The sequence below is a fragment of the Eschrichtius robustus genome, chromosome 8 (genome assembly GCF_028021215.1).
Source record: "Eschrichtius robustus isolate mEscRob2 chromosome 8, mEscRob2.pri, whole genome shotgun sequence".
NCBI classification, from domain to species: Eukaryota; Metazoa; Chordata; class Mammalia; order Artiodactyla; family Eschrichtiidae; genus Eschrichtius; species Eschrichtius robustus.
Window position 1 is genome coordinate 21892382 of NC_090831.1, and position 27025 is coordinate 21919406.

Consider the following 27025-nt stretch of genomic DNA (forward strand, 5'->3'; position numbering starts at 1 on the left):
GGAGGGTGGTGGCTTCCAGTCCGGGCATACTCACTGCCGACCCCGTCCCTCACCTCTCCTATCTGCTAAGGCAAATGCTTCTGCTTCCCAGGCATCACAGAAGATGCCCTCACGTACTCTCCAGGAAGAACCGGTAGCAGTCTAAACCTGGGAGATGCTTGACAGCTGAGAAGATCGGTCTTCCTGGAGAATTGCCTGGAGGGTTTGTCTAGGACCTACCAGTGGGTCTTCTCCAGTTTCTAAAAAATGAAATACAACAGGGTGAAATGGAATGGGAAACCATCAGAGCATGTGATAACGATAAGTACTATTTTGTGAAACCTTTGTTTCAATTATTTATGTAGGTATATATGTGTACTGAGACATAATGTGAAATGTATTTTTAAACGTGAGCCAAGTCAAAAGGCCTTGAAGAATGCTGCTCTCGGAATGTATAATTTACCGCTGGAATAAGCCAGACTAGTAAGAAGCTGTTGCCTGGACACATCACAGTGGCTCTTGAAGCAGCGCTAGAACATTTCCATAATAACAAGTTTAAAACAATACAAACCTTTCCTCTCATGTCCTACCTCTCTGAGATATATGTGAGCTTAGTGAATTCCTCTGGTCAGGTAATAAGAGTTAGCATTTGTTCAGTATTCATTCACTCAACAAACATTTACTGAGACTGTTCAAGGCACCGAGAATATAATGGTGGGAGAAAAACAGACAAAAATCCCTGTCTCAGTGAAACTTGTATTCAGGAGTGGAGGCGGCACAGACTATAAGCAGAGGTAGATCAGTAAAACAGAAAATGTTCAGTGGTTATAAGTGCTAAGGCAAAAAAATAAACAGAAAAAGGTAACAAGGAGCATTTGGGGGCTGTACTGGTTTTCTATTTTTCTGTATAACAAGTTACTACAAACTTAGCACATTAAAACAACACACATTCAAGACAGTATGGTACTGACACAAAAACAGAAATATAGATCAATGGAACAGGATAGAAAGCCCAGAAATAAACCCATGCACATATGGTCACCTTATCTTTGATAAAGGAGGCAAGAGTATACAGTGGAGAAAAGACAGCCTCTTCAATAAGTGGCGCTGGGAAAACCGGACAGCTACATGTAAAAGAATGAAATTCGAACACTCCCTAACACCATACACAAAAATAAACCCAAAATGGATTAAAGACCTAAATGTAAAGCCAGACACTATAAAACTCTTAGAGGAAAACATAGACAGAACACTCTATGACATAAATCACAGCAAGATCCTTTTTGACCCACCTCCTAGAGAAATGGAAATCAAAACAAAAACAAACAAATGGGACCTAATGAAACTTAAAAGCTTTTGCACAGCAAAGGAAACCATAAACAAGACGAAAAGACAGCCCTCAGAGTGGGAGAAAATATTTGCAAATGAAGCAACTGACAAAGGATTAATCTCCAAATTTTACAAGCAGCTCATGCAGCTCAATATCAAAAAAACAAACAACCCAATCCAAAAATGGGCAGAAGACCTAAATAGACATTTTCTCCAAAGAAGATATACAGGTAGCCAACAAACACATGAAAGAATGCTCAACTTCACTAATCACTGGAGAAATGCAAATCAAAACTACAATGAGGTATCACCTCACACCATCATCAAAAAATCTACAAACAATAAATGCTGGAGAGCGTGTGGAGAAAAGGGAACCCTCTTGCACTGTTGGTGGCAGTGAAAATTGATACAGCCACTATGGAGAACAGTATGGAGGTTCCTTAAAAAACTAAAAATGGAACTGCCATGCGGCCCAGTGGTCCCACTGCTGGGCATGTACCCTGAGAAAACCATAATTCAGAAAGAGTCATGTACCACAGTGCTCATTGCAGCTCTATTTACAGTAGCCGGGACATGGAGGCAACCTGGGTGTCCATCAACAGATGAATGGATAAAGAAGATGTGGCACATATATACAATGGCATATTACTGAACCATAAAAAGAAACGAAATTGAGTTATTTGTAGTGAGGTGGATGGACCTACAGTCTGTCATGCAGAGTGAAGTAAGTCAGAAAGAGAAAAACAAATACCGTATGCTAACACATATATATGGAATCTAAAAAAAAAAAAGTGGTTCTGAAGAACCTAGGGGCAGGACAGGAATAAAGACACAGATGTAGAGAGTGGACTTGAGGACACGGGGAGGGGGAAGGGTAAGCTGGGATGAAGTGAGAGAGTGGCATGGACATTTATACACTACCAAATGTAAAATAGATAGCTAGTGGGAAGCAGCCGCATAGCACAGGAAGATCAGCTCTGTGCTTTGTGTCCACCTAGAGGAGTGGGATAGGGAGGGTGGGAGGGAGACGCAAGAGGGAGGGGATATGGGGATATATGTATATGTATAGCTGATTCACTTTGTTATACAGCAGAAACTAACACACCATTGTAAAGCAATTATACTCCAATAAAGATTTTTTTTTTTAAAAAAAAACACACATTTATTATCTTAACAGTTTCTGTGAGTCCAGGAGTCTGGACGTGGCTTAAATGGTCCTCTGCCCAGCGTCTCCCAAGACTGCAATCAAAATGCCAGCTGCGCCGAATTCTCATTTGGAGAATTAACTGGAGAATAATCTTCTTGTAAGCTCATCCAGGTTGTTGGAAGAATTTAATTCCTTATAGTTGTATACCTGGAGTCCCAGTCTTTTTTCTTTTCTTTTTTTTTTTTTTTTTTTTTTTTGGCCACGCCTCGCAGCATGTGGGATCTTATTAGTTCCCCAACCCTGGATCGAACCCATACCCCCTGCAGTGAAAGTGCTGAGTCCTAACCACCAGACCGCCAGGGAATTCTCTGCCCTGGCTTTTTGATGGCTCTTCACTGGAGGCCACTCTGAGATCCTAGAGGCCTCCCAGTTCCACTGGCCCTCTCACAATGTGGCAGCTGACTTCTTCATGTCAGTAAGGAAAAGCTCTTGCTCTAGTCTGCTAAGATGGAGTGTTATATCATGTAATGTAATTATGGGGTGACAGCCCATTGCCTTGCTATATACTGTAACCTAATCAAGGAAGTGACATCTCATTACCTTCGCTCTATTTTATTAGTTAGAAGCAAATTACAGGTTCTGCCCTCACCCAAGGGGAGGGGGATTCGAGGTGTGGCTCCTTAAGGGTCACCTTAGGGTACATCCAGACACAGTGGGGTTGCAGTTTTAGACAGGGTGGCCAGAAAAGGCATCCCTGAGAAGTGTCATTTGGGTAAGGACCTGGGAGAGGAGAAGAGGAAGAGAGTCATGTGGCTATCTTGGGGAAGAGCACCTTTCCAAGAGGAAAAAGCAAATGCAGATCCCCAAGGAACATGCCTGCCATTTAGAGACAAAATAGCCTGTGTGCTGATGAGAAAGATCAGAGAGGGATAAAAGGATGCTTGCAGGAGAAAAGATAATTGCTGGAGAATTGTCTATGAATAAGCAAGAGGAATCTAGTGCAGAAGTGAGCAGGTTGACATTTGCTAGTAGCAAAGACAAGAAATTCATGGTAAAAGGCTTGGAGGCAGAGTATATGGGCACTTATACAAGTGTAGATATGGTGATGGGAATTTCTACTTTCTCACTGCACTAGGAAGCAAGGACATCTGCTGAGAGTGAGGATTAGGGAGGAGGTGTTAGCAATTTGAGGGGGAACAAGAAGGATGACTATTTGAGGAAATAGTCATCCATGAGAATGGGATGGGAATGGCTCCCTCCCGGGAATGGACCAGGGAATGTCAGTCTGTTTGCTTGACAGCATACAAGGCCCACCTGACCTTAGTGATTATGAATTTAAGGAGAGACCAATCAGCATGGTTGGGTGTTTTTCACTGACCACAGTCAGTATGTGTGGAGCTAGGCAAGATATATGCAGAGAGCTGGATTGAACCAGGGTTGTGGTTTAGGTAAGTGAATGCACAGAAGAAGAGAGGGGCAAGGTGCAAGGGAGGGCGTATGGTGATGGACCGTGGAATTTAAACTAGGTCAGATCCAGCAAACAGAAAGTTAGCAAGGATACAGTTGGATTGAAAAGCACCATCAATCTACTGGATCTAATTGACATTTATACAATTCTCCATCTCACAGTAGCAGAATACTCATTCTTTGGATGCTCACATGGACGATAGAACACATTCTGGGACATAAAACATACTTTAACAAATTCAAAAGAGTAGAAATCTTACAAAGTATGTTCTCAGGCCACATGGAATTAAACTAGAAATCAGTAACAGGAAGATTGCTGGAAAATCTCAAAATCTTTGGAGATTAAACAACACACTTCTAAATAACATATGGGTCAAAAATGAAGCCACAAGAGAAAATTTTAAAATATTTTAAAGTAAATGAAAATGAAATTACGACATCAAATATTATGGGATGCAGTAAAAGCAGTGCTTAGAGGGAAATTTATAGCAGTGAACGCATATATTAGAAAAGAACGATCGAGTCAGTTGACGTGAGATTTAAGGCTAAACGTTTTATGGAGGAGCAAGGAGAGGTGCTGAAAGTGTTATGAGATGCAAGAAAGACACTTGCCCTCATGGAACAAGAGAAGTAGGAGAGAACACAGCCACCACTTGAGAGCCTGCAGGGAAAGCAGTGTCCCAAGGGGAAGCTAGGTTCCAGTGAGAGCACAAAGATGCAGGAAAGTTCAGAGAAGAAATTAAGGTTGTGGAGATTTTGCTGATGATTCTCAGAGGGCTCCGTGGAAGGGTTTCAGGGAAGGGGGTCAGAAAAAGGAGTGTCAGAAAGGGGTGGGTAAGAGTTTGAGGGTTAAAGGATGCCCAACCAAAGCAAGGTTAAGGGACAGGATGAGTTGGGGCAAGTTGTCCTGATGCTGCAAGAAGGGAGGTGTAGGGGTCTCCTGGGGACACACAGAGTTCTGTTGTCATACTGCATTGAGCTGGCAGTAGAGTGCTTTACTCTGAGTGATCAAGTCTCTTCTGACTGCTGCCGATGGAGACATGCAGAGGGCACTGTTTTCCTGAGCAGGGGAAACCATCCATGCCTGAGTCCACCAGAAAGAGTATGGGGATGAGTGGTGGTTAGGGTCTTTGAGGTTCCAAGAAAGAGTGAGTGACATGTGTGGGGTACCTTTGTCAAAGGAGGTTTACTGTAGGGATACTCAGGGAAGTAAGGAAGACAGGGAGCTAGACCTCAGACAGAAGGGTGTTGCTAGTTAGAAGACTGTGATACATTTATTAATCATACGTATGTTTAGCGGCTATGCTGACAGACTCAGCAGTGTTTCAAATAAGCAAGTGTCTTTGACTCCTAGTTTAGTGTTTAATCCTTTTGTAAAACAGCTGCTCTTGTCTCAGTTTTTACTGTTACCGTTGCTGCTCATTCTCATTTCATGTTTTGTATTCAAATTCTCTGAGAGGATATCCAGTCAACTCCCCCATCTAATCTACCCATCCCTCCCTCCCTCCTTCCCTTTGTCTTTCCATCCCTGCACCCATCAGTACATCCAGTCATTTATTTATTCATTCATTTAGCAAGTATTTATGACACCTGAAACTGATACAATACTATATGTCAATTATACCTCAAAAGAAAGCTTCTTTCAAGAAACAGGAACAAATATTTCTGGAGCACTTACTGTGTTTCAGGAACTGTTCTAGGAGACCAAAGTGATGAAAGCAGATAAAGATGAAGCTTACATTCTAGTGCATATAAACAAAGACTAAATGCGTGAGAAGTGCTGTGGAGACAAATAAAGCAGAGTACGGTGGAGAAGGAATATTGAGAGAGAGAGGGAGAGATCAGGAAAGAGCTCTCTGATAAAGTGGCGTTTGAGCAAAGGCCTTGAGGGAATTGAGGGAGGAAGCCATGCAGATACCAAGAGGAAGAGCATTGTGAGCAAAGGAAAGAGAAGGTGTTTTCAGGAAGAACAGGGAGCCAGTGTAGCTGGAGTGAAGGGAAGGAGGAGTGGAAGGAGGTGAAGCCAGGTGGGTGATGGATGGTGAGCATAAGCAGGAGAGCGACCGAGTCTGACTTGTTTTATTTCGTTACAGCCGTAGAATTTTATTCAGGTTCGTAAGTGATTAATTTTCTTTCTAAAAGTCTAAACCGAAATCCTATTCATGTACAGTTTTTTGAAGTACAATTCACATTCGGTAAAATTCATCCTTTTTAGGATCTGCAAGGACGCCACCCCTGCAGAGAACAAAATTCATGGATGCTCCAGTCCCTTAGTATAACCTATGCAAATCCTCTCATATACTTTAAACCATCTCTAGATTTCTCATAGTACCTAATACAATGAAATGCTATGTAAATAGTGGTAAATGCAATGTAAATGCTATGTAAGTAGTTGCTGGGATGCTGCAAATTCAAGTTTTGTTTTCTGGAACTTTCTCAGTCCCCCCCGCCCCTCCCCCCGCCGACCCCCACCGAATCCGAGGTTGGTTGAATTCACGGATGTGGAACCTGAGGAAAAGGACAGCCGACCACGTAGTTCTGTGAGTTTTGACAAACACATGGAGTCGTGTGACTGTCACCACAGTCAAGATACAGACCAGTTTCACCACTCAAAGAGTTCACTTGGGCCCCTTTGTGGTCAGCACCTCCCCTATCCACAGCCTCTGGCCACCACTGTCCTCTTTTCTGGCCTTTTAGTTTTCTGTCTTCAGAGTTATGTCTATAGAGCATCATACAAATGAAACTATACATTGTGTAGCCTTTTGAGCCTGGATCCCTCCACCTGGCATAGCGTATTTGACATTCATCTGTGTTACCATGTGTGACAGTAGTTTGGTATTTTTTTGGCCACACCGCACAGCATGCGGGATCTTAGTTTCCCGTCCAGGGATCAAACCCGTGCCCCCTGCAGTGGAAGCGCAGAGTCCTAACCACTGGACGGCCCAGGGAATTCCCTGGTCTTCTTTACTGCTGAGTAGTGGTTCAGTGTGTGCATGTTTCCAGTTTTAGATGAATAAGAAATAGAGTCACTATAAAAATTCACGTACAGGTTTTTGTGTGAACATAGGTTTGCACTTCACTTGGCTAGGTACCTCAGAGCAGGATTGCAGGGTCATATGGCAAGCGTATTTTACCTGTAGAGAAATTGCCGAACTGTTTTCCAAAGTGGTTGCATCGTTTTGCATTCCCACTATCAACGCATGTCACTTTTAAAAACTTTAGTCATTTTAGTAGGTGTGTAGTGATATCTCCTTGTGGTTGTAATTAGAATTTCCCTAGTGACTAATAATGTTGGGCATCTTTTTTAATTATTCGCCTTCTGTATATCTTCTTTGATGAAATGTCTTTATAAATATTTCATGCCTTTTATAAATTGATTCTTTTATTACTGAATTTTCAGAATTTAAAAAAATATATATTTAGGATACAACTCCTTTATCAAATGTTTGTTTTGCGGATATTTTCTACCAGTCTGTGACTCTCTTTTTTCCCATTTTTTTAACAGTGTCTTTTGAACAGCAGACATTTTCGATTTTTACTTGAGTCCAATTATCAAATTTTTAGGTTTCACATTTTGGTCTATGATCCATTTTGAGTTAAATTCTATACACGGTGTGAGGCATGCATCAAGGTACATATAAATATCCGTTGAACAGACGGTTCTGTCTCCTGTGAATTGCCATGGAGGCTTGGGTATGGATGTGTTTATGGGCCCTTTTCTGTTGCATTGACCTGTGTCTGCCATTTGCCAGCCCCTCACAGTCTTGATTACTGTAGCTTCGAGCTTCTCCCCTGGGGTCAGTTCTGCCTCTGCCCCCTCCCCCCACCCCAGGGTATCTGGCAACGTAGGGGGACATTTTGGTTGTCATAATTGGTGGGTGGAGGTCAGGGATGTTACTAGACATCCTATAACGAATGCACAGGACAACCTCCCACAACAAAGAATTATCCAGTCCCAAATGTTAATCATGTGGAGTTGAGGTGCTCTGTGTAGCTTTACAGTAAGTCTTGGAATGAGATAGTGTGACCCAAACAGAAGCAATTTTGGAGGAGTGGGGGGAATATTATGAACGTACGAGGTTGCTGTGAGGATAAAGCTAGACAGTATATGTAAAAGTGCTGGCCACACAGCTTATGCTAATTAAATGCTGATTTCCTCATTATTTGTTACTGCTCCTGACCTTGACCAAGTTTTCTCCTCTTTGCAGTCCCTTTAGTGTGACTTCTCCTCTTGTCCAGGGCCTACATATTCAATTTTGAGACGCTCACCATGACAAGTACTCTGTTAATAGAGCCCTGCTTGTTTCTCCTTTGCACACACATGTCGCGCATGGCCTGGGGTAGGGCCTGGTATTTGCCGTCAAAGCAGTGTTTCTTTACCCTTTGGCCACCTGCTCACTAAGGAGGTGTGCATGGTAAAGATGCTTAAGATCTCCTCCCAGCAAATTTCAAGTATATAATACAGTATTATTTACTGTAGTCACCAATGCAGCTTCCTTTGTGAAGGTGGTTCATTCTGGTGCTAAGTGGTCTGATGTATTGGACAAGAAGGTGAAAGCCTCAGGCTTTCGTGTTCTGTGATGGCCCTTCTGGGCCAGGTTGCCAAAGATTAATGACCTTGCTGATGACTTTCTCTTGTCTTATGCTTATCCTGTGCTACATGGCCACCCTGTGTGGACCCCTTGGCCAGGATGGACCTCAGAGCATTTGCTACACCTCCTCCAATCTGCAAATTTCCCCATGTGTGACATTCATTGAATTATTCTGTCGTTCATTTAAACGTGCCAGTTATGGTGATATGTTCAAGGGTTATAGTAAGGAAGAAGATAGAAATGATTCCTGCCCTCACAGAGTTTACATTTTGACTGGACCAGAGGCATTAAGTAGCTTAATAAATACTCAATAAAGGTTTGTAAAATGAATTAGTTCTCCCATATTGTTTATATAATGTACATTAATTTACATTTTGTCTATGCTGCTTTCATGCTAGAACGACAGCTGAGTGATTGCAACAGACACAGAATGGCCAGCATAGCTCAAAATGTTTATTATCTGACACTTGACAGAAAAAGTTTGCTGATCCCTGGTTGGATGCCTCAGATTCGTTCAGAAGATAAGGTCATTCAGGGATGCCCTCTGTTGTTAGGGGTGAGGAGGGAAGCAGCACTGATGGGAACCACATGTGGTCACAGCCTCTCATGGATATGATGGTTCATGGGAACATCTTCTTGTCCAATACGTTGATCCATTTAGCACCAGGCTGGACCACCTTCACAATGGAAGCTGCATGGTGACTGTAGTTAATAATATAGAATTGTGTACCTGAAATTTGCTGGAAGTAGATCTTAAGCGTTCTCACCACACACACACACACACACACACACAAGTTAACAGTGTGAGGTGATGGATGTGTTCATTAACTTGAATCATTTCACAATGTGTATGTAGATCAGATCATCATGTTTTACGCTTTAAATATATACAGTTTTATTTGTCAGTTATCTCTCAATAAATCTGGAAAAAATCCACAAAAAAACCTCAAAAGAAGCTGGAAAAATTCCCATGTCACCTTATCCTAAAACTGTTTCTAGGAGAGAGGAGGAAATATTCTTTCTTCTCATGGAAAAAAATACAAAAAATACTCTGAGTCAGAAATGTCTGTTTGTCCACCAAAATCTGTCCTCCCAATTTCATAGTGTGGAGTGGGAGCTTCCAGACAGCTGTCCAGTCAGGAACTGCATTTCCTAGAGTCCTTTGTGTCAAGTGTGCCCGTGTGACTAGTTCTGACCAGGGAATGGGAATGGGAGTGACCTGCCATTTGTAGGCTGGGACTTCAATGGAATGCTCCCTGAAGCCCTCTTTCCCCTTTGGCTATCTGGATGTAGAGGGCTCTGAGGTTCTAGGGCAGGACTTCTCAAACCTCTGTGTGTGTTGGTGTCACCCGTATCTGGAGATCTTCTTAAAACACGGGGCTGGTACAGTAGGTCCAGGGCAGGGTCTGAGATCTTGCATTTCTAACAAGCTTCCAGGGGATAGCGGTGCTGTCGGTGCTCAGACCCTCTTTCAGAAGCAAGCAAGGCTCTAGGGGATGGTGGAGCCATAGAATGAAAGCACCATGTCTCTGGATCACTAAATAAGGAAAGTGTCCTTCTTCAGCCAGCAACTCCTGGTCCGTTACCTGAGTGAGAAATAAGCCTTTGGGAGTGGGCATGGATTTATTTGTTACAGCAGCCAGTCTTCTGGGAGTGGTTCAGACGATTCACTGCTTCTGTTTGAAACTGTCTTGGCAGAATAATTTAGGACAAAATCATTGCTGGCTGCCCCACCCCTTTAATCTGGGTGCCTGTTCCAGATAACTCCTTCGTTTTTTAAGATATCTATACCTAACTATATTTTAAGACCTACCAAGGCCTTACACCATTAGCTCCTTGATAATGGCAATGGTTAAGAAAAAAAAAAAAAAAAATCTGGGTTTTGTATTTGTTGACTTTGATTAAAAACAGAGAGTGAAAATATGTTTGGGGATGGGTTGTGAATGATCTGCTTCATCTGGCAGGAAGGTTAGTGGAGAGCAGACCATGAGGGTCTTTGATCCTGAGAGGTCAATGTAGGGAGTTCAGGTAGAGTCCCTTAAGCAAGGGGCCAGCGGGTGAGTATCAGGGCCCTGGTACAGGCTGCAGGGCTGAGGTTGGCTGGAGGAGTCCAGCCCAAAGTGCGGTCGCTCTAAGGCTGCTTGACACGAGTGACAGGAGACTGGGCAGGGAGTCAGATGGGATACAGGTGTCTTTGTGTGTGTGTGTGGTATTGGGAAGAGTTGCGGTTGGAGCAGAGAGGCAGAGGGAGTCTGGACCAGTCCAAGGCCAAAACCCACAGGGGCCTTTTGCCTGCTTCCAGCAAACATTTACAGTGGGGAGGCCAAGTTCATCTGAGGGACCCTGACCAGCTGGACCCAGTGTGCTAGAACTCAGCTAAGGATGCTAGTGGGAAGTCTCTCCCTGGGTTCTGAGCAAGGAAGGCTGGAACAAGAAGGCTTGCCCTGTCGCTGTTGCTCTGGTCCTGACCTTACCTTCATGAAATAAGAGCCAGAGCTGGGTCTTCTCAAGGCCTACTGGCTTTGGGACAGAGCTGGGCCTGAGCGAGAACAGGAGAAAGTCAAGGGGAAATATTTACTGGGTTTATTTTGGATAAAGCACCTGGGTGAGTTGCAGAAGGTAGCCTTCATTCCAAGTGGTGTTCAAATAAAAACATCAAGCCCTTCTTTCAGAATTTTGTAAAAATAGCAGCAAACTTGATAAAAATTGCAAACTGTCTACTCTGACTAGTCAGGGCCACTTACCAGGTTGAAAGCCATTTTTATTCAAGGGAAACTGTATTGGATTTAGACATAAGGCCGGTTTTTAAAAAAATTATCCAACCTTCAGCAAGTATTTCACTGAGTGCCTATTATATGTCAGGCACCGTGAGGGTTAATTGTAGAAACACAAGATGACTCTTCAATCCACATCTTGATGATGGAGAAAAGAGCAGAGAATCTATAAGAGTTGTGAGCCTGTTTACTGATTAGATACCTGCCCAGGAAAGCTCTTCGAAGAGTTGAAACACACCAGCAGGGCCTCCTGAGTCCTCCCGGGAAGGCTGGTGGCTGCCTGAGACAGGAGCTGGGAGAGGCTGAGCTCAGTGTCGGCAGCCTGTGAGGGCCGCAGCCTCCATCAGAGGATGGAGGAAAAGGGAGAGAGGCAGGGAGTAGGGAGCATAAAGGTGGTCTCCCCTCTAGCCCTGTGTTCTGTATGGGAACCCACATCACATCAGGTCGTCCTGCCCAGTGAATACCCACCAGTGGCCTCCTGCTGACTGTTGCATGGTCCTGGCCAAGGCCGGTTATGCCCTGTGAGATCTTGACCCCGCAGCTCTCCAGCCTCCTGCAGGCAAGTTCTCAAAATCCTCTGCCCTCAGGTGACCGACCGACCGGCTGCTGTCGGGCCTCAGATTTGCCAGCTTGGCCCATGTGCCCCTTCCTCTAGGGTGGCTGAGCCATCCCGGTTTGCCCGGGACTGAGGGGTTTGTTGGGATGTCCACTCACAGTTTTAAAGCCAGGACCATCCTTGGCAAACTGCGGAAGGTGTACGGTCTCTGTGGGGTGGGTAGTGCCTGTCTAGTTTAAGATCATAGTCTCAGCCCTCTGCACACTGCCTGGCACATGGCTGACACCTGATAAATATCCGTTGAGTGAGAATTGCAGAGCACCGCTGCAGATGTTTATATATCCCTCAGTTAATAAGAACAACAATTTAAAAATGTGTATGTGTCTAATATTAACCCTGTGCTCAAGTCAGAGTCCCTGACTAGTTCTTGGCACCATGACAGGTGCTCATGTCTCCTTACCTCTCGCCTGGAGGATGTCAGTACCTGCCAGAGTGTCTCCCACCTCCACTGTACCTGGACAGGACTGCCAGGGCTTCCTCCCAGAGCCCAGGGCTGAGTTCATCTTTTCTATGCTCAGAAACCTCTAATGACTCTCAACTGCTCCCTAACAGCATTTGTGATCTGCTTGACCCTGCCTGTGTTTATCCTACTCTCTCTCTCTCTCTCTCTCACAGTGTCAGTCAAAATAAACAATTCACTGTTTCTCTAACCTACCTCCAAGTTTCTTAACTCTGACTTCCCTTATGCAATTCTGTCCCTTACACCTCCTCTACCTTTTGAAATTCTACCCATCCTTCAAAACCCAACTGAAATGCCCCTTATCCAGGATGACTTCTAACTGCCTCCAACCATTTCTGCATCCTACAGAGTCCAGCATCACCACGTCATGCTTGCTGCTTTCCGTCTTGATCTCCTAACTTGAGAATAGGGGCTGTATTCTGTTCACCTGTAATGTTTTATATATAGTAGGTACTCAGCAGTATTTAAAAACTTCTATTAAACTGAGTTAAGTAGGTTTGCCTAAGTGAGTGCTCCTTTTGGTTCACGTAGCCCCTAAAATAATTTTATAAAACTCTAGGTCTGATTTCATTTTTAGGTTGACATCCACATTTTTATCACAAATTTAAATATTGCAAAGGATTTATTTTCTCTTTTATATATGCTTTAAGTATATTTTATTTAAACCTTATAGTTGTAGATTTAACTCATTCAACTTAATGGAAAATAACTGCCAGTCCTTGTGGTCAAGCCAGACAAACAGCCAAACCACACATTCAATCAGAAAAAGTCTGACTTTATTTTAAAATTCAGGTAAACGTGGGTGCTAATTCTTAGATAGATAGGAACCCTACCAGGGCTCTTGGATTGAAGGAAGGCATTGCCTACATCAGTTCTTACTGATGCTCTCTAGTTTGCTCTCCAGACTGTCCCTCAGGAGGGCTGCATTCTCCAGTTGTCACTTTGTTTAATGCCCGAGAGGTTTTACACTTCAGGTTGATGAACCAGAGTAAAATTTAGGTTAGGTGATAGGTCCACCTTTCTTCCATAATGCGAAGGGTCCTTGTGTAGGGCAACTGGGAATGGGCAATTGGCAGTCCACAGGTTTGAAATGCATAAAAATGGAAGTTGAAGTTCTGGAAATAGATTCCATTTAAGCCATCCGGATGTGCCTGTGTGTCTCCTAGAAAGACTCTGTACCCCAGGAATGTGTGTTCCTCAGTGTGAAGGCAGTTGACCTAGGAAGAAATCATAGCGGAGGTTGCATTTCCTTTCACACGGATACACCTTGTTAGGGTTTTAGAAAATTTACCTTCCACTCAATGATGAAAGGTCACTTTGTTGCTTCACAAGATTCCCAGGTTCTTCCAGGTGAAATCACTCTCCAAGAGGCAGTTTCATCGGAAGAAAAGATCACATAAAACTCTCAGAACCTTTTAAAACAGATACGGCGCTCATTTGTGGTTGCCAGTTACCTCCCCAGGGTGGTGGGACAGACTTCAACTTTTCTGGAGTGCGTGATCACTGGGCTGCCTGGGTGATACGCCGCCAAATGCCCAGGAAGAGGTCAGTGTAATTCTAGGTTGTTGCTCCATTGTTTATACCCAAATGTTTACAAACTACAGCTGCTATTACCACCAATAATCATACTCATCTCTACACATTTAATTGGTGCCCTAAATAAACTAGACATGATGCAGAATCACACACTGTCATTAGACATAGTGTTCTTACTATTTTAAGACTTGGAAAGCACTCTGGTAATTTTATAGGCATCGTGTCTGGCACTCTGGTTAGCTGAAAAAGAAATCTCTATTAAATCCAAATTCTTCAGCAATTAGGTCACTCGATTTCGCTGTGAGTTTGGCCTACAAAATAGTATCAGTAGGGCAGGGGCAGATTCATCTTTGGGGAGCCCCAAGCTTGGGGGGAGACTCAATATGAAAGAAAATGTAAAATTTCAAGTAAGCTTTAGGGCTTATGCAAGCTTCAGTTTCTTCAGCTTCACAGCAAACCCACCTGTACTGCAGGAACATCAATCAGGTTTCTGGTCGAGTGCCTGATGCTTGGAGTACACATTCGAAGCTCTTCTAGGCACGTCCAGACCTCAGGAGCCACACGCTTCACAGTTTCTGGGGTGTGTATGATCCACTGCTTGGAAGGTGAATCAGATCCTGATGAAAGCGAGGGATTCTCTGCTGAAAGCCTGGCTGTTGTTCCAAGACAGAGGCTGCAAATTGGTGGGCTGTGGGCCAGGCTCTGTCTGCAGATGGCTTGCTGTGGTAGTGTCTTGTCTTCCTGTTCAGTGTTTCTTAAAAATGTGAGTTAAACTGGTCAGACTTTTAAAAAAAAAAAGCCATAAAATTTCATATAAAAAGCTGATTTCTTTTTTTCTCGTTTTTTTTTTTTTTCCCCCCCCCCTCACTTGGGAAACTGAAAGTTCCATAGTGGACTTGGACTTGACACAATGACAGCTTTAGAGGAGGGGTGTGCTTGTTGCCCCGCCCAGTCCCCACCTGGCTCTCTTCACTTTTTATTTTCTGGCCTGACCTTGGAAACATGCGATTCATGGTGAGACCCTTGTCCTTCCAGGCCAGGCTCCTCACTTGCCTGGCCCTAGTGCTGCTCTGCCCCTGCCCTCATCTCTTTGGTCTCTGACTTGTGGTCTTTTTGATGCCCTAATGACTTTTATTTTCTTTTAGCATAGTAATCAGATGTGCAAAATTAATATTTACACCTCATTTTGTTAACTACATTGTTTTATGTGTCTTTTGCCTTTTCAGCTTGCACTTGGCCATTCTCAGATTAGTTCATAAAGAACGATATATATTTATTGTAAATATCTCAACTTTTGTGCTTGATTTCACACTTTGTATCAGCTTCTTCCCTTTTCTAAGAGTGATACATAGGAGATTTAATTTTTAAAAAATTATATTGGAGTAAAAAATAGCTTGGGAATTTTAGGTCTCCTGTTGACATCAGTGGGAAGTCTTGGCAGGACTGGGGTTGAGAACTGTTTCTTTGGGTTGTAATCTCCTTGATGGCGGGGTTGTCATCATCCTATTACGATTACTTCATAGCACTCTCTCCTCTCCCTAGTGTAGGTATTGTAATATGTTGCAAACGGTTTTCTTGGCCATTCATTTTGGGCCTTTACACTGCTTTTCACTAAATGTTGGCTTCTGCATAAACTTGGGGTTTTTGCATGAAAAAATTTCAGAATTAAAAGGAAAAAATGTGATGGAATTTACTGGTAATTGATACCTTAAATCCTTTTTGAAAAAAAGGCTCAGTATCAATCAGTGTAGCAAGCAACAGAAACATACTGCCAATTCATAAATGATGTAGTCAGCTGACAGACAAATACCAAGTAGATTGTCTACAAGAAAACTCTCAGTTTACTTGGGTGAAAGAAGTCAACAGATTTTGCCCTGGCAATTTTTCACTGTATTTAAAGTCAAGTTTCAAAGAAGTCCTGTTTGGGGCATTAAACTTATCCTTTGAAAAATCTGTCAGAACTGCAGTTTTTAAAACTCAAGTCAACTTCCAGTAATTATTTCCTTCAAATTAACACTGCCGGCAAAAGAGTTTTGTGCATGGTCAGGATTGGCTAAGTTTAGAATAAATTTAGTGGAGTAAATGAATTTTAAAAGTAAGCTGGTGCAAAAACTGGAATTTGGTTTTTATCTCTGTTAGGAGAAAAGTTTTCTTAAAATGTTGAGCTGCCTTTGATAACAGATTTTAAGTTTCTTTACCTTTTAAGTGATCTGATCTGTATTTGCCTTTGAAATCTTTTACTGCCACTTCGGTTAAGTGAATATTGTTCCACAGTGACCTATGATCCTATCTGACCAAGTGTTTTAAAGCTTTTTTATTTTTTTTATTTTTTTTTTTAACAATACTTCCCAAATCAAACCCTAATGAAGTTCCTTTAACCTCTAGCTAACTTTGGGATGCTTCTAAGGGTCCCTGAAACACCCCAAAGAGAGATATCAAACTAATTAGGTTCATTTGGTATGTTAAATTACATGGGAAGTATTGTCAAATGAGTAATAAGTCTTAGGTTATATTAATGGGAAAATATTATTAATATAGGTGTTCTAGAAATTAAATGGAATTCTTGAAAATCTGGTATCTCCTGGTAAAATTATCAGTCATAATTCTAGTTATTAAAGTGTTGTATGTCACAGCAGTAACCAAGTTTCTTTGTCAGTTGCATCGTAATCAGATTTTAAAGGTGCCTTAAATCTTTTGTCATTATAGACAGTTAATGGTTTCACTCTGATGCTTTTACAAAAATGCTTCCTCTTCAAGAAGATTTCCAGAAAGGACTTTTTGACAAATACAGGTTTCTGACTTTCAGACCATAACACTGAACTGGGTAAGAAATTAAAGAATTTTAATGGGAAACCTGATGGCTTCATAAAACTGTTAACAGTAGGACTGAGTGAACTGGTGACTATGGCTATAATTTTTATGGTTTCTGTCTGAGAAATAATTGGTTTTAATCTGTGTTTTCCAGATATAAGGAAACCCTTCTCCTCAAGCTAATTATGACTTATAGCAATTTGGTAAATTATACCTTGGTAAGCAGAATTGAAACATTTATCTTGCCTCTCTATCTGATCCCTCCAGAGATTGGAAATGCGTAGGTTCCCAGGAGCTTTATCAGATAAATTAGGAAGGACACCTCCTAACAGGTGGAGGAATCTCAAGGTATTTGGGGGACCATGAAAAAGGAGGAATTCACCTAAATCTGTAAGACAACGTCTGTGACAAGCTGTTGGCGTGACCTTCGTAGCCCGGAGAGGCCTTTTAAAAGTTCAATCTGAGACTCCTTATAAAAGTTCTAGCAAAGCCATTTTTTTAAAAAAAGAAAAGCCTATATGATCAATTACATTTATATAAATCATCAGGCCAAGTTTATTGAGACTAGACTTACTTTACAAATTGGTCTTAATTTGGCTATATTTGGTAGAAATAAGGGTAATTTTAGAAAAAGTTATGTTTCAGTGAATATTAAATTCTAGTTTTGTTGAGGTCTGCATTTACTGCCTAAGACTGACTTCTCAGTTCCTTGCTGTTATATTAAATTTAACTGAGTCATTAATAGGACACTCTTAAGTCTGTTTCTGAAGCTTATCTATCTTTGGATGAAGATCAGATGTCCCAAGACCTGTAACCAGGTCATTATGTGTACTGGAAAAAGACATCTTTTAAAGGACCATCTCCAGCCTAGATGGAAAGACCCTTATCCAGGTACTCTGCACTAGCTCATGCACAGCAAAACTGAAGGGAATTGACTCTTGGATTAATATTTTCACATAGAAAGGGCCCCTGCACTGGACTGGTCTATAGAGAGGGCTGCTGATGTCAAAATCACCTTGAAACAACGCTCAAAGAGAGGAGAAACTACACTCATACCAGGATGAGAAGAAGACAACATTGGAAGTAGACAGCTGACCTAAGATGCTGCACCTGACCCGTAAGATCATTTATTGTGTTTTCTTGACTCCTTGGACCTTTGTGTAAGAATCAAATGTTTTTCTATCATGGGCGTGATCCTATGCTTGTTATAAAATTCAATCCAATTGTTGGGTTTGTGACCTGTGTCTCATACTTCTGGGTTACCTTGGTGGATTTCTCCTGTCCAAGGCTCTGATTGGTTGGCTCTTAGGAAATTTATTCTAAAAGAAGGAAATTATAGTTCTGTTTAGGACACTATTGATATTACTAGATGGATCCCCTCACCTGGGCAATTAATAATACCTGCTCTGACCCTGGCCATAAGTATGAATTTCCTTTTAAAGTTACTTAAGTTCAATCAGAGCAACAGGCAAAATTTCAGCCAAAGAATATAACCTCCCAAAATTATGGGATGGATTTATGTGGTTAACACTAGGCTATGGTCATTTAAGTTTAAAGGCTCCCTGTGTTGGGTACAATTAAACCATACTAAGGATAACCAGCCTAGTAACACTAGGAAATTGGGCTGGGCGCCTTATGGACAATGCCAGTATATGATTTCCCTTAAAGGCAAGGATTGGTACAGAACAAACTAAGTCAGACAGCCTGGGGATATGACTAATGGAAGTTCTCGACTTAAATTCTTACTTATGACCTTACTAATACTGCTAGCTATGTTATTTATATATTGCCTGTTTTACAAAATTGTTGTTTCCTGCATTATCAAATGTGTGACTGAACCTCGGATAAAATGGTGACTAGGTGACTTGAAGCAGTTGACCACATATATAGTTCTATATGAGATCAATGATTTTAATAGTGTAACTCTAGATATGGGAAGAAGCAACAAGAGGGAATTTTCTTTTCCTGGACTATAACAGACTAGTAAGACAGGTGGTCCAGAGACTTTTGACTACTATTAATAAGGCCTAGTCCAGTAATAGCACACCGAGTGGCCTATCAATGAAATCCTCGCCTGACTTAGGAATGAGCATTCCTAGCACCATGGGACGAAATGGTCATGAAATGCCTCCCAAACCATGGTTGAATTTATGACCATGAGGGGGCCCTGCCAACTAAAACCTGGCACTTGCCATCTGCCTCTACAAGGATTAGGTCACTAGCCACTGTAGTTACTGACCTTCAACACCCCCTGAATGGAGGCCAGGGTGGAGATCAGGAATGAGCACTCTGTGCTCTGGCAGAACAGGTCTTCAGATAGATAGATATTTTCAGGAAAATATTTTATGAGTCCAAATCTTGCATCTCCTCATATCTAGAAAAGCACTAAAATCATTAATGGTGACATGTGCTCCCCGTGACTAGCAGCAAGCCTCTGTGAAAATGTGTGCCTGACTGCACATACCCCCCCACCCCTTTGCTAAAATCTTATATAATACTGACCTCTCCCCCTACCTCTTTGGAGCAGTTTCTCAGAGCTCTCTGAAATGCTGTCTCCTGGGCTACAGTCCTCATTTTGCCCCAAATAAAACTTAACTCACAACTCTCACATTGTGCTTTTTTTTTTTTTTTTCAGTCGACAACACACAGCCTATATAGTTGGAAAAAGAAAATAGTTTTGGATATATATTTTATTTGACAGTGTTTTAGAATATCATACAGTAAACAAGATTTCTGTAAAAGTTAATTTATCCATAGTGGTGCGTTTCATAAAAATAGTTGCTCACTTACAGTCTTTCTGTGACTATTAATACATGTAATTATATTTATAGAGATACAGCTGTACAGGGTAAATTCACAGCTAACACTACACAGAAATATTATTTGGAATGGGGTTTAGATGATGTGCTGTCTTCACAGGTTATGGATTACAGCTGCATAAAGCAATTACTGCACAAGTAGTAGCTGTGAACTGTGCAAATTAGAGTTTATGCAAGCGTAATCTCAATTTTTTTTATCCTTTTGTAACACATGGAAAATAAAGGTCAGAGGATACAGTACCGGGACGTGCAGCTACACTACAGAAGCATTGTCCAAAACCAGATTCAATAAATTAATGGCAAACTATACTGGATTTGTAGTCCAGGGGAGAAAGAGAGTAATTGAGATTAAACCAAAAGTACTGTAAACTGCTACATGTGTTTGTGCTTTAGTTTATGATGACTAGGTTTCATTTTTGGAAATTGCTTTTACAGGCTGCAAGACTCTTCACTTGAGGCTTTCAACCATATTCTCCTCTTGTCAAACAACTAAACTACACCTATGCTTGATGGAAATTAAACAGCTGGTGCTCAGGGTACTACAATTACAAAGAGAGGGAAAGCGTCAACCCACGGAAGCTGTTACGTGTGACCGCGTGTGACAGGACCTGATCTCCCTGTTTTACTTATTTGACTTCAGGGGCAGGGAGGTAAGGCTTATTTATTTGCATTTGAACTCCTGTAAAGGGCAGAATATGGGAAGGATGACGCCTCATTCATTCAGGTCATATTAAAGAGAAACTGCCCTCTGAAATATTTGCCTTTTAATATGTGCAGCTACAAATAAGAAGAATGCATGGATAATTAACTGAAGGTAAAATTTTACAAAGAAAGATCAAAACAGCAGAGAAGAAAGGCAATCCTTAGAATTTTACTAGGGTATCAACCATGGACGAGGAAGATAAACAGAAAGATCTAGACAAAAAAGCAAACCAAATGGAAATAAAAGGAGAAATAATAAGAAAGATAAATAGAAAGAAATGCTAAAGAGATCCATGTTTCTTTAATGAAAATAAATGGGTCATACTAATGATTTTTTAATATTAGGGAGAGATTCATTGTAATCTGAGAAATATAGGAGAAATACTTTGCCTCTGCTCTATCAATCAAAGTGAAAATGAAGTAATGGAAAGAGGATTTTTTAAAAGACAGCAAAGTGAGTGAAATGTAACATTTCTGTCTAAGAAGCTGCTAACTCTGAGACAACAGGAAGGCCTTCTCTCATAAAGGAACTGCAGCGTTGCCAATCTCAATTTAACAAATTGTGGGCCTTTAGTTACAAAATTCATATTTTAGATGAAAACCAATTAAGATAGATCTATGAGCTAAACTGCAAAATTTTGACTTATGGCAGACTGTTCCCTAGGATACAATTTTTAAAACCTTTTATTTTCTACCACTGAAAATGCACAGAAACGTGATTACAGAAATGGCAGTAAAAATGGCATCACACCAATGAATTCACTAGATTTCTAATTCATCCTGCAGTATGCAGGGGACATTGCTGCTAAAACTGGTGATGGTGCCACAAGTGAGCCATGGAAACATGTCATGGGCGAACAGTTCTGAATGTTTCAAAGAAACCTTTTAACCCCTGTCTAGATATGTCCAGAACAATTTATTTACAACTCTTCAGATCAATTAAAAGATATAATCTTGTCTCAGTTTCAGCTTGCTCCGTGCAGTTTGATTTTTAAGGCGATATTCCAGTTTGTGATTGCTCTTAACTTGTCCAGTTTCTTGATATGTTTCTCGATATAAAGTTTGGATGACATCCAAATCCTTCATGCAGTGGGGGAATTTTTTTTCTTTCTTGTTTGTTTTACTAAAGCTACACTGCACTCTCTGTGATGTTCTTCACGTTATTTTGGTTCTTCCATAGCTGCCAAAGCCCCCGCAGTGGAACGGGGAGCTTTAGGATCAGTTTAGGTCTGCCGTGGATGCCGTATGGACCATGCTTGTTGGACACGTGGGACTTCACATCGGTGCTCCCAAGCCTTGGTGCCTCGTGGATTTATGCATGTGACTGACAGTGAAAATAAATTAAAACACCGTGAGACGGAACCTAAGAAGAACGACCTGCAGGTATTGAGGCGGGGCAGTGGGCTCATCTGCCTGCAGCCGAGGCGCCGGGTTTGAGGATGCCCGGCAGCTTGTCGGAGCCTGGCACCTTCCAGGGCCCTGGCGCGACAGCAGCCTTGCGCGCAGGGGTTCCCCCCGGGGGCCTGGGCCCCGCACGTGTGCCTGCCCTGCCCTCAGCCTCCTGCACACCCCTGCCGTGGCCTGGGCCCACAAACGCAGGTGCCACTCCAGGGCCTTCGCACCGGCCAAGCTCGGGGCCCACTGTGGCATGCAGCCCCTCCTTGCTGCTGGCCCGCGCTGCGTCCACTGCTGTGGGCCCGGGTGCCCTGGCCTCTGAGGAGGGCCTGCTGGCCTCAGGCTGCCCCTGGCCACCAGGCACCTCCGCGAGCCTCGGCTGCACGGCCCTCTGCGGGCTTGCCGAAAGCTCACTCTGCTCCCCGAGGCGCTGCTTCTTCTGGCTGCCGGCTGAAAGCTCCTTTGGTTTCCTAACGTCGTGTTCCCTTTTGATATCCCAAGTTGGGTCTGGGCTTATCTGGTTGTTAGGGTCGGATGGTGGGGCTGGATGTGATGGAGAGAATGGAGAGAGGATGTCCTCGAGGGAGACGCCTACTTCCGGCAGACCTGGGGAGGCGGCAGCGGGAGAACTCCAGGAGCTGGAATCGTCTGTGGGGCAGGAAGCACAGGCATTAGAGCCGTGCAGCACATGCTTTTCACACTCCCACCACCTCCCTCCACATTGGGAGTGAGAGCAGGCGGCCAGGGGCCACTCCTCTCGAGGTCCCAAGGCCACTGCCACCCCCCACCCTCACTGCCAGGAGGGCAGCTGACCTTATCCCTCGGGATTCTATGTTCCCCATCCTCTTTACGCCACCCCTTCCCTCTTTGGGTGTTCAGGAAAGTGGTTACAAAGCTCAGGCCTAACCCATCCCTTTGCCTTGGCCCCTTCTAACTTGCTGCAGTGTCATCAGGTCTGCCAGCCCTGTGTGGATATCTGACTTGGGAGCACCTGAATCAGTGGTTCTCAAACTCAGGGATACATGTGAATCACCTGGGACAGCTGTGAAAAATACAGATTCCTCAGTGGTCAGACCCAGAGATTCCAGTAGGATAGGGCCAAAGAATTTCTCTGCATTTTTAACAGGCACCCAGGTAATTCGGAAAATGGTTGGGGGAGTAACTAACTTTCTCAAACATTAGGTGTCACTCAAGACATAATTCTTAGCTACCACCAGCTACAGAATTTGGATAAATTCATCTATAAAAAGGTTCATTATTCCGTTCAGGGACAGAGGTGGGCGGCCGGAACAGGCTGGTGCAGAAGGAGGAACGCTTTTGTGAGGTTTTGCCTGCAGGTGTTAGAAAGTTTTGCAGAAACTTTGACTTCCTGGATGGACACCCTTTAGGAGCTCTTTCCCATATATATATCTCTCCAACTTTCCTTTGAGGTTATATTGTCAAATTTGTGTTCCAAGATTCAAACAGGTAATATGAAGCTGCCTATTAGATGTTCAAACTTTATGGTTAAAACACAAATTATTTTATTCTGCAAGAACCTGAGGTTGGTTGGAGACAAGATGGCAGAGTAAAAGGACCTTGAGCTCACCTCCTCTCACAAGCATGCCAAAATCACAACTAACTAACTAACTGCTAAACAACCATTGATAAAAAAAAGACTGGAATCTACCAAAAAAACGATATTCTGCATCCAAAGACATAAGAAGAAACCAAGAGATGGTAGGAGGGGTGCACTCGTGATATAATCAAATCCCATATGACCCAGGTGGGTGACCCACAAACTGGAGAGTGATCATATCACAAAAGTTCTCCCACCAGCGAGAGAGCTCTGAGCCCCATGCCAGGCTCCCCAGCCTAGAGGTCTGACGTGGGGAGGTGGAGCCCCCAGAGTATTTGCCTTTGAAGACCAGCAGGGCTTGAGTGCAGGAGCCCCACAGTCCTGGGGGAAACAGAGACTCCACTCTTGGAGTGTGCACACAAGGTATTGTATGCAACGGGACCCAGGGCAAAAGGAGTAACTCCATAGGAGCTCGGGCCAGACCTACCTGCTGGTCTTGGAGAGCCGCCTGCAAAGGTGGGGGCAGCTGTGGCTCTTTCTGGGGTCATAAAAGCTGGTGATGGACATAGCAGGGACCTATGTGAACTCTGGCTGGAGGCAGAGATTTTGGGCCCTTGGCACCAAGACCTGGTCCCCCAAACATTCTGTAGGCTCCAGCACTGGGACGCCTCAGGCCAAACAACCAACAGGGTGGGAACACGGCCCCACCCAGCAGACAGACAACAGTCACCCAAGTCCAGGAAGCGCAGCGAGTCCCATACAGGACTAACCCAAGGAGGAACACACTGAGACACAGAGCAAAGAGGAAATATTAAAAGCAACAAGGGAAAAGCAAAAAATTACATACAAGGGAACCCCCATAAGATCAGCAGCTGATTTTTCAGCAGAAACTCTGCAGGCCAGAAGGGAGTGGCAGGGCATATTTAAAGTGATGAAAGGGAAAAATCTACAACCAAGATTACCCAGCAAGGACCTCATTCAGATTCAATGGAGAAATTAAAAGCTTTACAGACAAGCAAAAGCTAAGAGAATTCAGCACCAACCACCAAACCAGCTCTACAACAAATGCTAAAGGAAATTCTTTAAGTGGAAAAGACAAGGCCACAACTAGAAACAAAAAAAGTATGAAATGGGAAAGCTCACTGATAAAGGCAGGAAATCATCCACACACAAATATGATATCAAAATCAGTAAGTGTGAGACGAGGAGAGCACGAATGCAGCATACTTGAAATGCACTTGAAATTAAGAGATCAGCAACTTAAACAACCATGTATACATACAGACTGCTATATCATCTTTAAAATAAAGACTGTTACAAGAGCCAAGGAAGGAAACTACATAATGATCAAGGGATCGATCCAAGAAGAAGATACAACAATTGTAAATATTCATGCACCCAATATAGGAGCACCTCAATATATACAACAAATGTTAACAGACATAGAAGGAGAAATTGACAGTAACACAATAATAGTGGGGGATTTTAACACCCCACTTAAATCAATAGATCATCCAGACAGAAAATCAATAAGGAAACGCAGGCCTTAAATGACATATTAGACCAGATGAACTAAATTGATACTTAAAGAACATTCCATGCTAAAGGAGCAGAACATACATTCTTCTCAAGTGCACATGCAACATTCTCCAGAGTAGATCACATGTTGGGCCACAAAGAAAGTCTTGATAAGTTTAAGAAAATTGAAATCAAACGAAGCATCTTTTCCAACCACAAGACTATGAGTTTAGAAATTAACTTGAAGAAAAAAAATGCAAAAAACACAAATACATGGAGGATAAACAATCTGCTACTAAATAACCAGTGGATCACTGAAGAAATCAAAGAGGCAATCAAAAAATACCTAGACAAATGAAAATGACCCAAAACCTATGGGAGACAGCAAAAGCAGTTCTAGGAGGGAAGTTTGCAGCAATACAATCTTACCTCAAGAAACATGAAAAATCCCAAACAACCTAACCTTACACCTAAAGCAACTAGAGAAAGAAGAACAAACAAAACCCAGAGTTAGTAGAAGGAAAGAAATCATAAAGATCAGATCAGAAATAAATGAAAAAGAAATGAAGGAAACAGTAGCAAAGATCAATAAAACTAAAAGCTGGTTCTTTGAAAAGATAAACAAAATTGATAAACCTTTAGCCGGACTCATCAAGAAAAAGGATAGGACCCAAATCAATAAAATTAGAAATGAAAATGGAGAAGTTAACAACGGACACCGCAGAAATACAAAGGCATCCTAAGAGACTACTAGAAGCAACTACATGCCAATAAAATGGACAACCTGGAAGAAATGGACAAATTCTTAGAAAGGTAGGTACACTCTCCCAAGACTGAACCAGGAAGAAATAGAAAATATGAACAGACCAATTAAAAGTACTGAAATTGAATCTGTGATTAAAGAACTCCCAACAAACAAAAGTCCAGGACCAGATGGCTACACAGGCGAATTCTACCCAACATTTGGAGAAGAGGTAACACCTATCCTTCTGAAACTATTTCAGAGAATTGCAGAGCAAGGAACACTTCCCAAACCCATTCTATGAGGCAGCCATCACCCTAATACCAAAATCAGACAAAAGATTCCACAAAAAAAAGGAAATCGTAGGCCAATAGCACTGATGAGCATAGACGTAAAAATCCTCAACAAAATCCGCAAACTGAATTCAACGACACATTAAAAGGATCATACACCATGATCAAGTGGGATTTATCCCAGGGATACAAGGATTTTTCAATACCCATGAATCAATCAGTGTGATACACCACATTAACAAATTGAAGAAGAAAAACCAGATGATCATCTCAACAGATGCAGAAAAAAGCTTTTGATAAAATTCAACATCCATTTATGATTAAAAAACTCTCCAGAAACTGGGCATAGAGGGAACCTACCTCAACATAATAAAGGCCATTTACAGACACACAGCAAACATCATTCTCAATGGTGAAAAACTGAAAGCATTTCCTGTAAGATCAGGAACAAGACAACGATGTCCACTCTCACCGCTTTTATTCAACATAGTTTTACAAGTCCTAGCCACGGCTATCAGAGAAGAAAAAGAAATAAAGGGGATCCAAATTGGAAAAGAGTAAAACTGTCACTGTTTGCAGATGACATGATACTATAATACCTAGAAAATCCTAAAGATGCTACCAGAAAACTACTGGAGCTCATCAATGTATTTGGTAAAGTTGCAAGGTACAAAATTAATACACAGAAATCTGTTGCATTTCTATGCATTAACAGTGAAAGATCAGAAAGAGAAACTAAGGAAACAATCCCACTTAACCACTTCATCAAAAAGAATAAAATACCTAGGAATAAACCTAAGGAGGCAAAAGACCTGTACTCTGAAAACTGTAAGACACTGATGAAAGAAATTGAAGATGACCCAAACAGATGGAAAGATACACCGTGTTCTTGGATTGGAAGAATCAACATTGTCCAAATGACTATACTACCCAAGGCAATCTACAGATTCAGTGCAATCCCTATCAAATTAGCAATGGCATTTTTCACAGAACTAGAACAAAAAATTTTTAAAGTTGTATGGAAACACAAAAGACCCCAAACAGTCAAAGCAATCTTGAGAAGAAAAAAAAAAAAACCAAGCTGGAGGAATCAGGCTCCCTGACTTCAGACTATACTACAAAGCTACAGTAGTCAAAACAGTATGATACTGGCACAAAAACAGACACATAGATCAATGGAACAGGATAGAAAGCCCAGAAATAAACCCATGCAGCTATAATCAATTAATCTATGACAAAGGAGGCAAGAATATACAATGGAGAAAAGACAGTCTCTTCAATAAGTGG

At 42.2% G+C, this 27025-nt stretch overlaps 1 protein-coding gene and 2 long non-coding RNA genes across 6 annotated transcripts in view; 2 read left to right on the top strand and 1 right to left on the bottom strand.

Moving 5' to 3' along the window:
• Positions 1 to 16715, top strand: part of LOC137768820 (uncharacterized) — a 40474-nt gene extending 23759 nt beyond the window's left edge. Inside the window, exon 3 of the long non-coding RNA XR_011074814.1 lies at positions 16607 to 16715. This is a non-coding gene — a long non-coding RNA (uncharacterized lncRNA). The remainder of the gene's footprint in view (positions 1 to 16606) is intronic.
• A 78-nt stretch (positions 16716 to 16793) lies between these two features.
• LOC137768819 (uncharacterized) lies at positions 16794 to 21483 on the top strand. 2 transcript variants are annotated; one of them, XR_011074813.1, is made up of 4 exons: positions 16794 to 16929; positions 17672 to 17828; positions 19966 to 20180; positions 21413 to 21483. It is a non-coding gene; the product is annotated as an uncharacterized lncRNA (long non-coding RNA). The 2 variants fall into 2 exon arrangements; XR_011074812.1 differs by lacking the exon at positions 16794 to 16929 and having other exon boundaries at positions 17504 to 17828.
• Positions 21484 to 21629: 146 nt separating this feature from the next.
• MAGI2 (membrane associated guanylate kinase, WW and PDZ domain containing 2) overlaps positions 21630 to 27025 on the bottom strand; it is a 1349206-nt gene continuing 1343810 nt past the window's right edge. For all 3 annotated transcript variants that reach the window (XM_068550445.1, XM_068550444.1, XM_068550443.1), the window contains one exon: positions 21630 to 22275. In XM_068550445.1, coding sequence (XP_068406546.1) covers positions 21638 to 22275 — 638 coding nt within the window. In that variant the 3' untranslated portion in view covers positions 21630 to 21637. The remainder of the gene's footprint in view (positions 22276 to 27025) is intronic.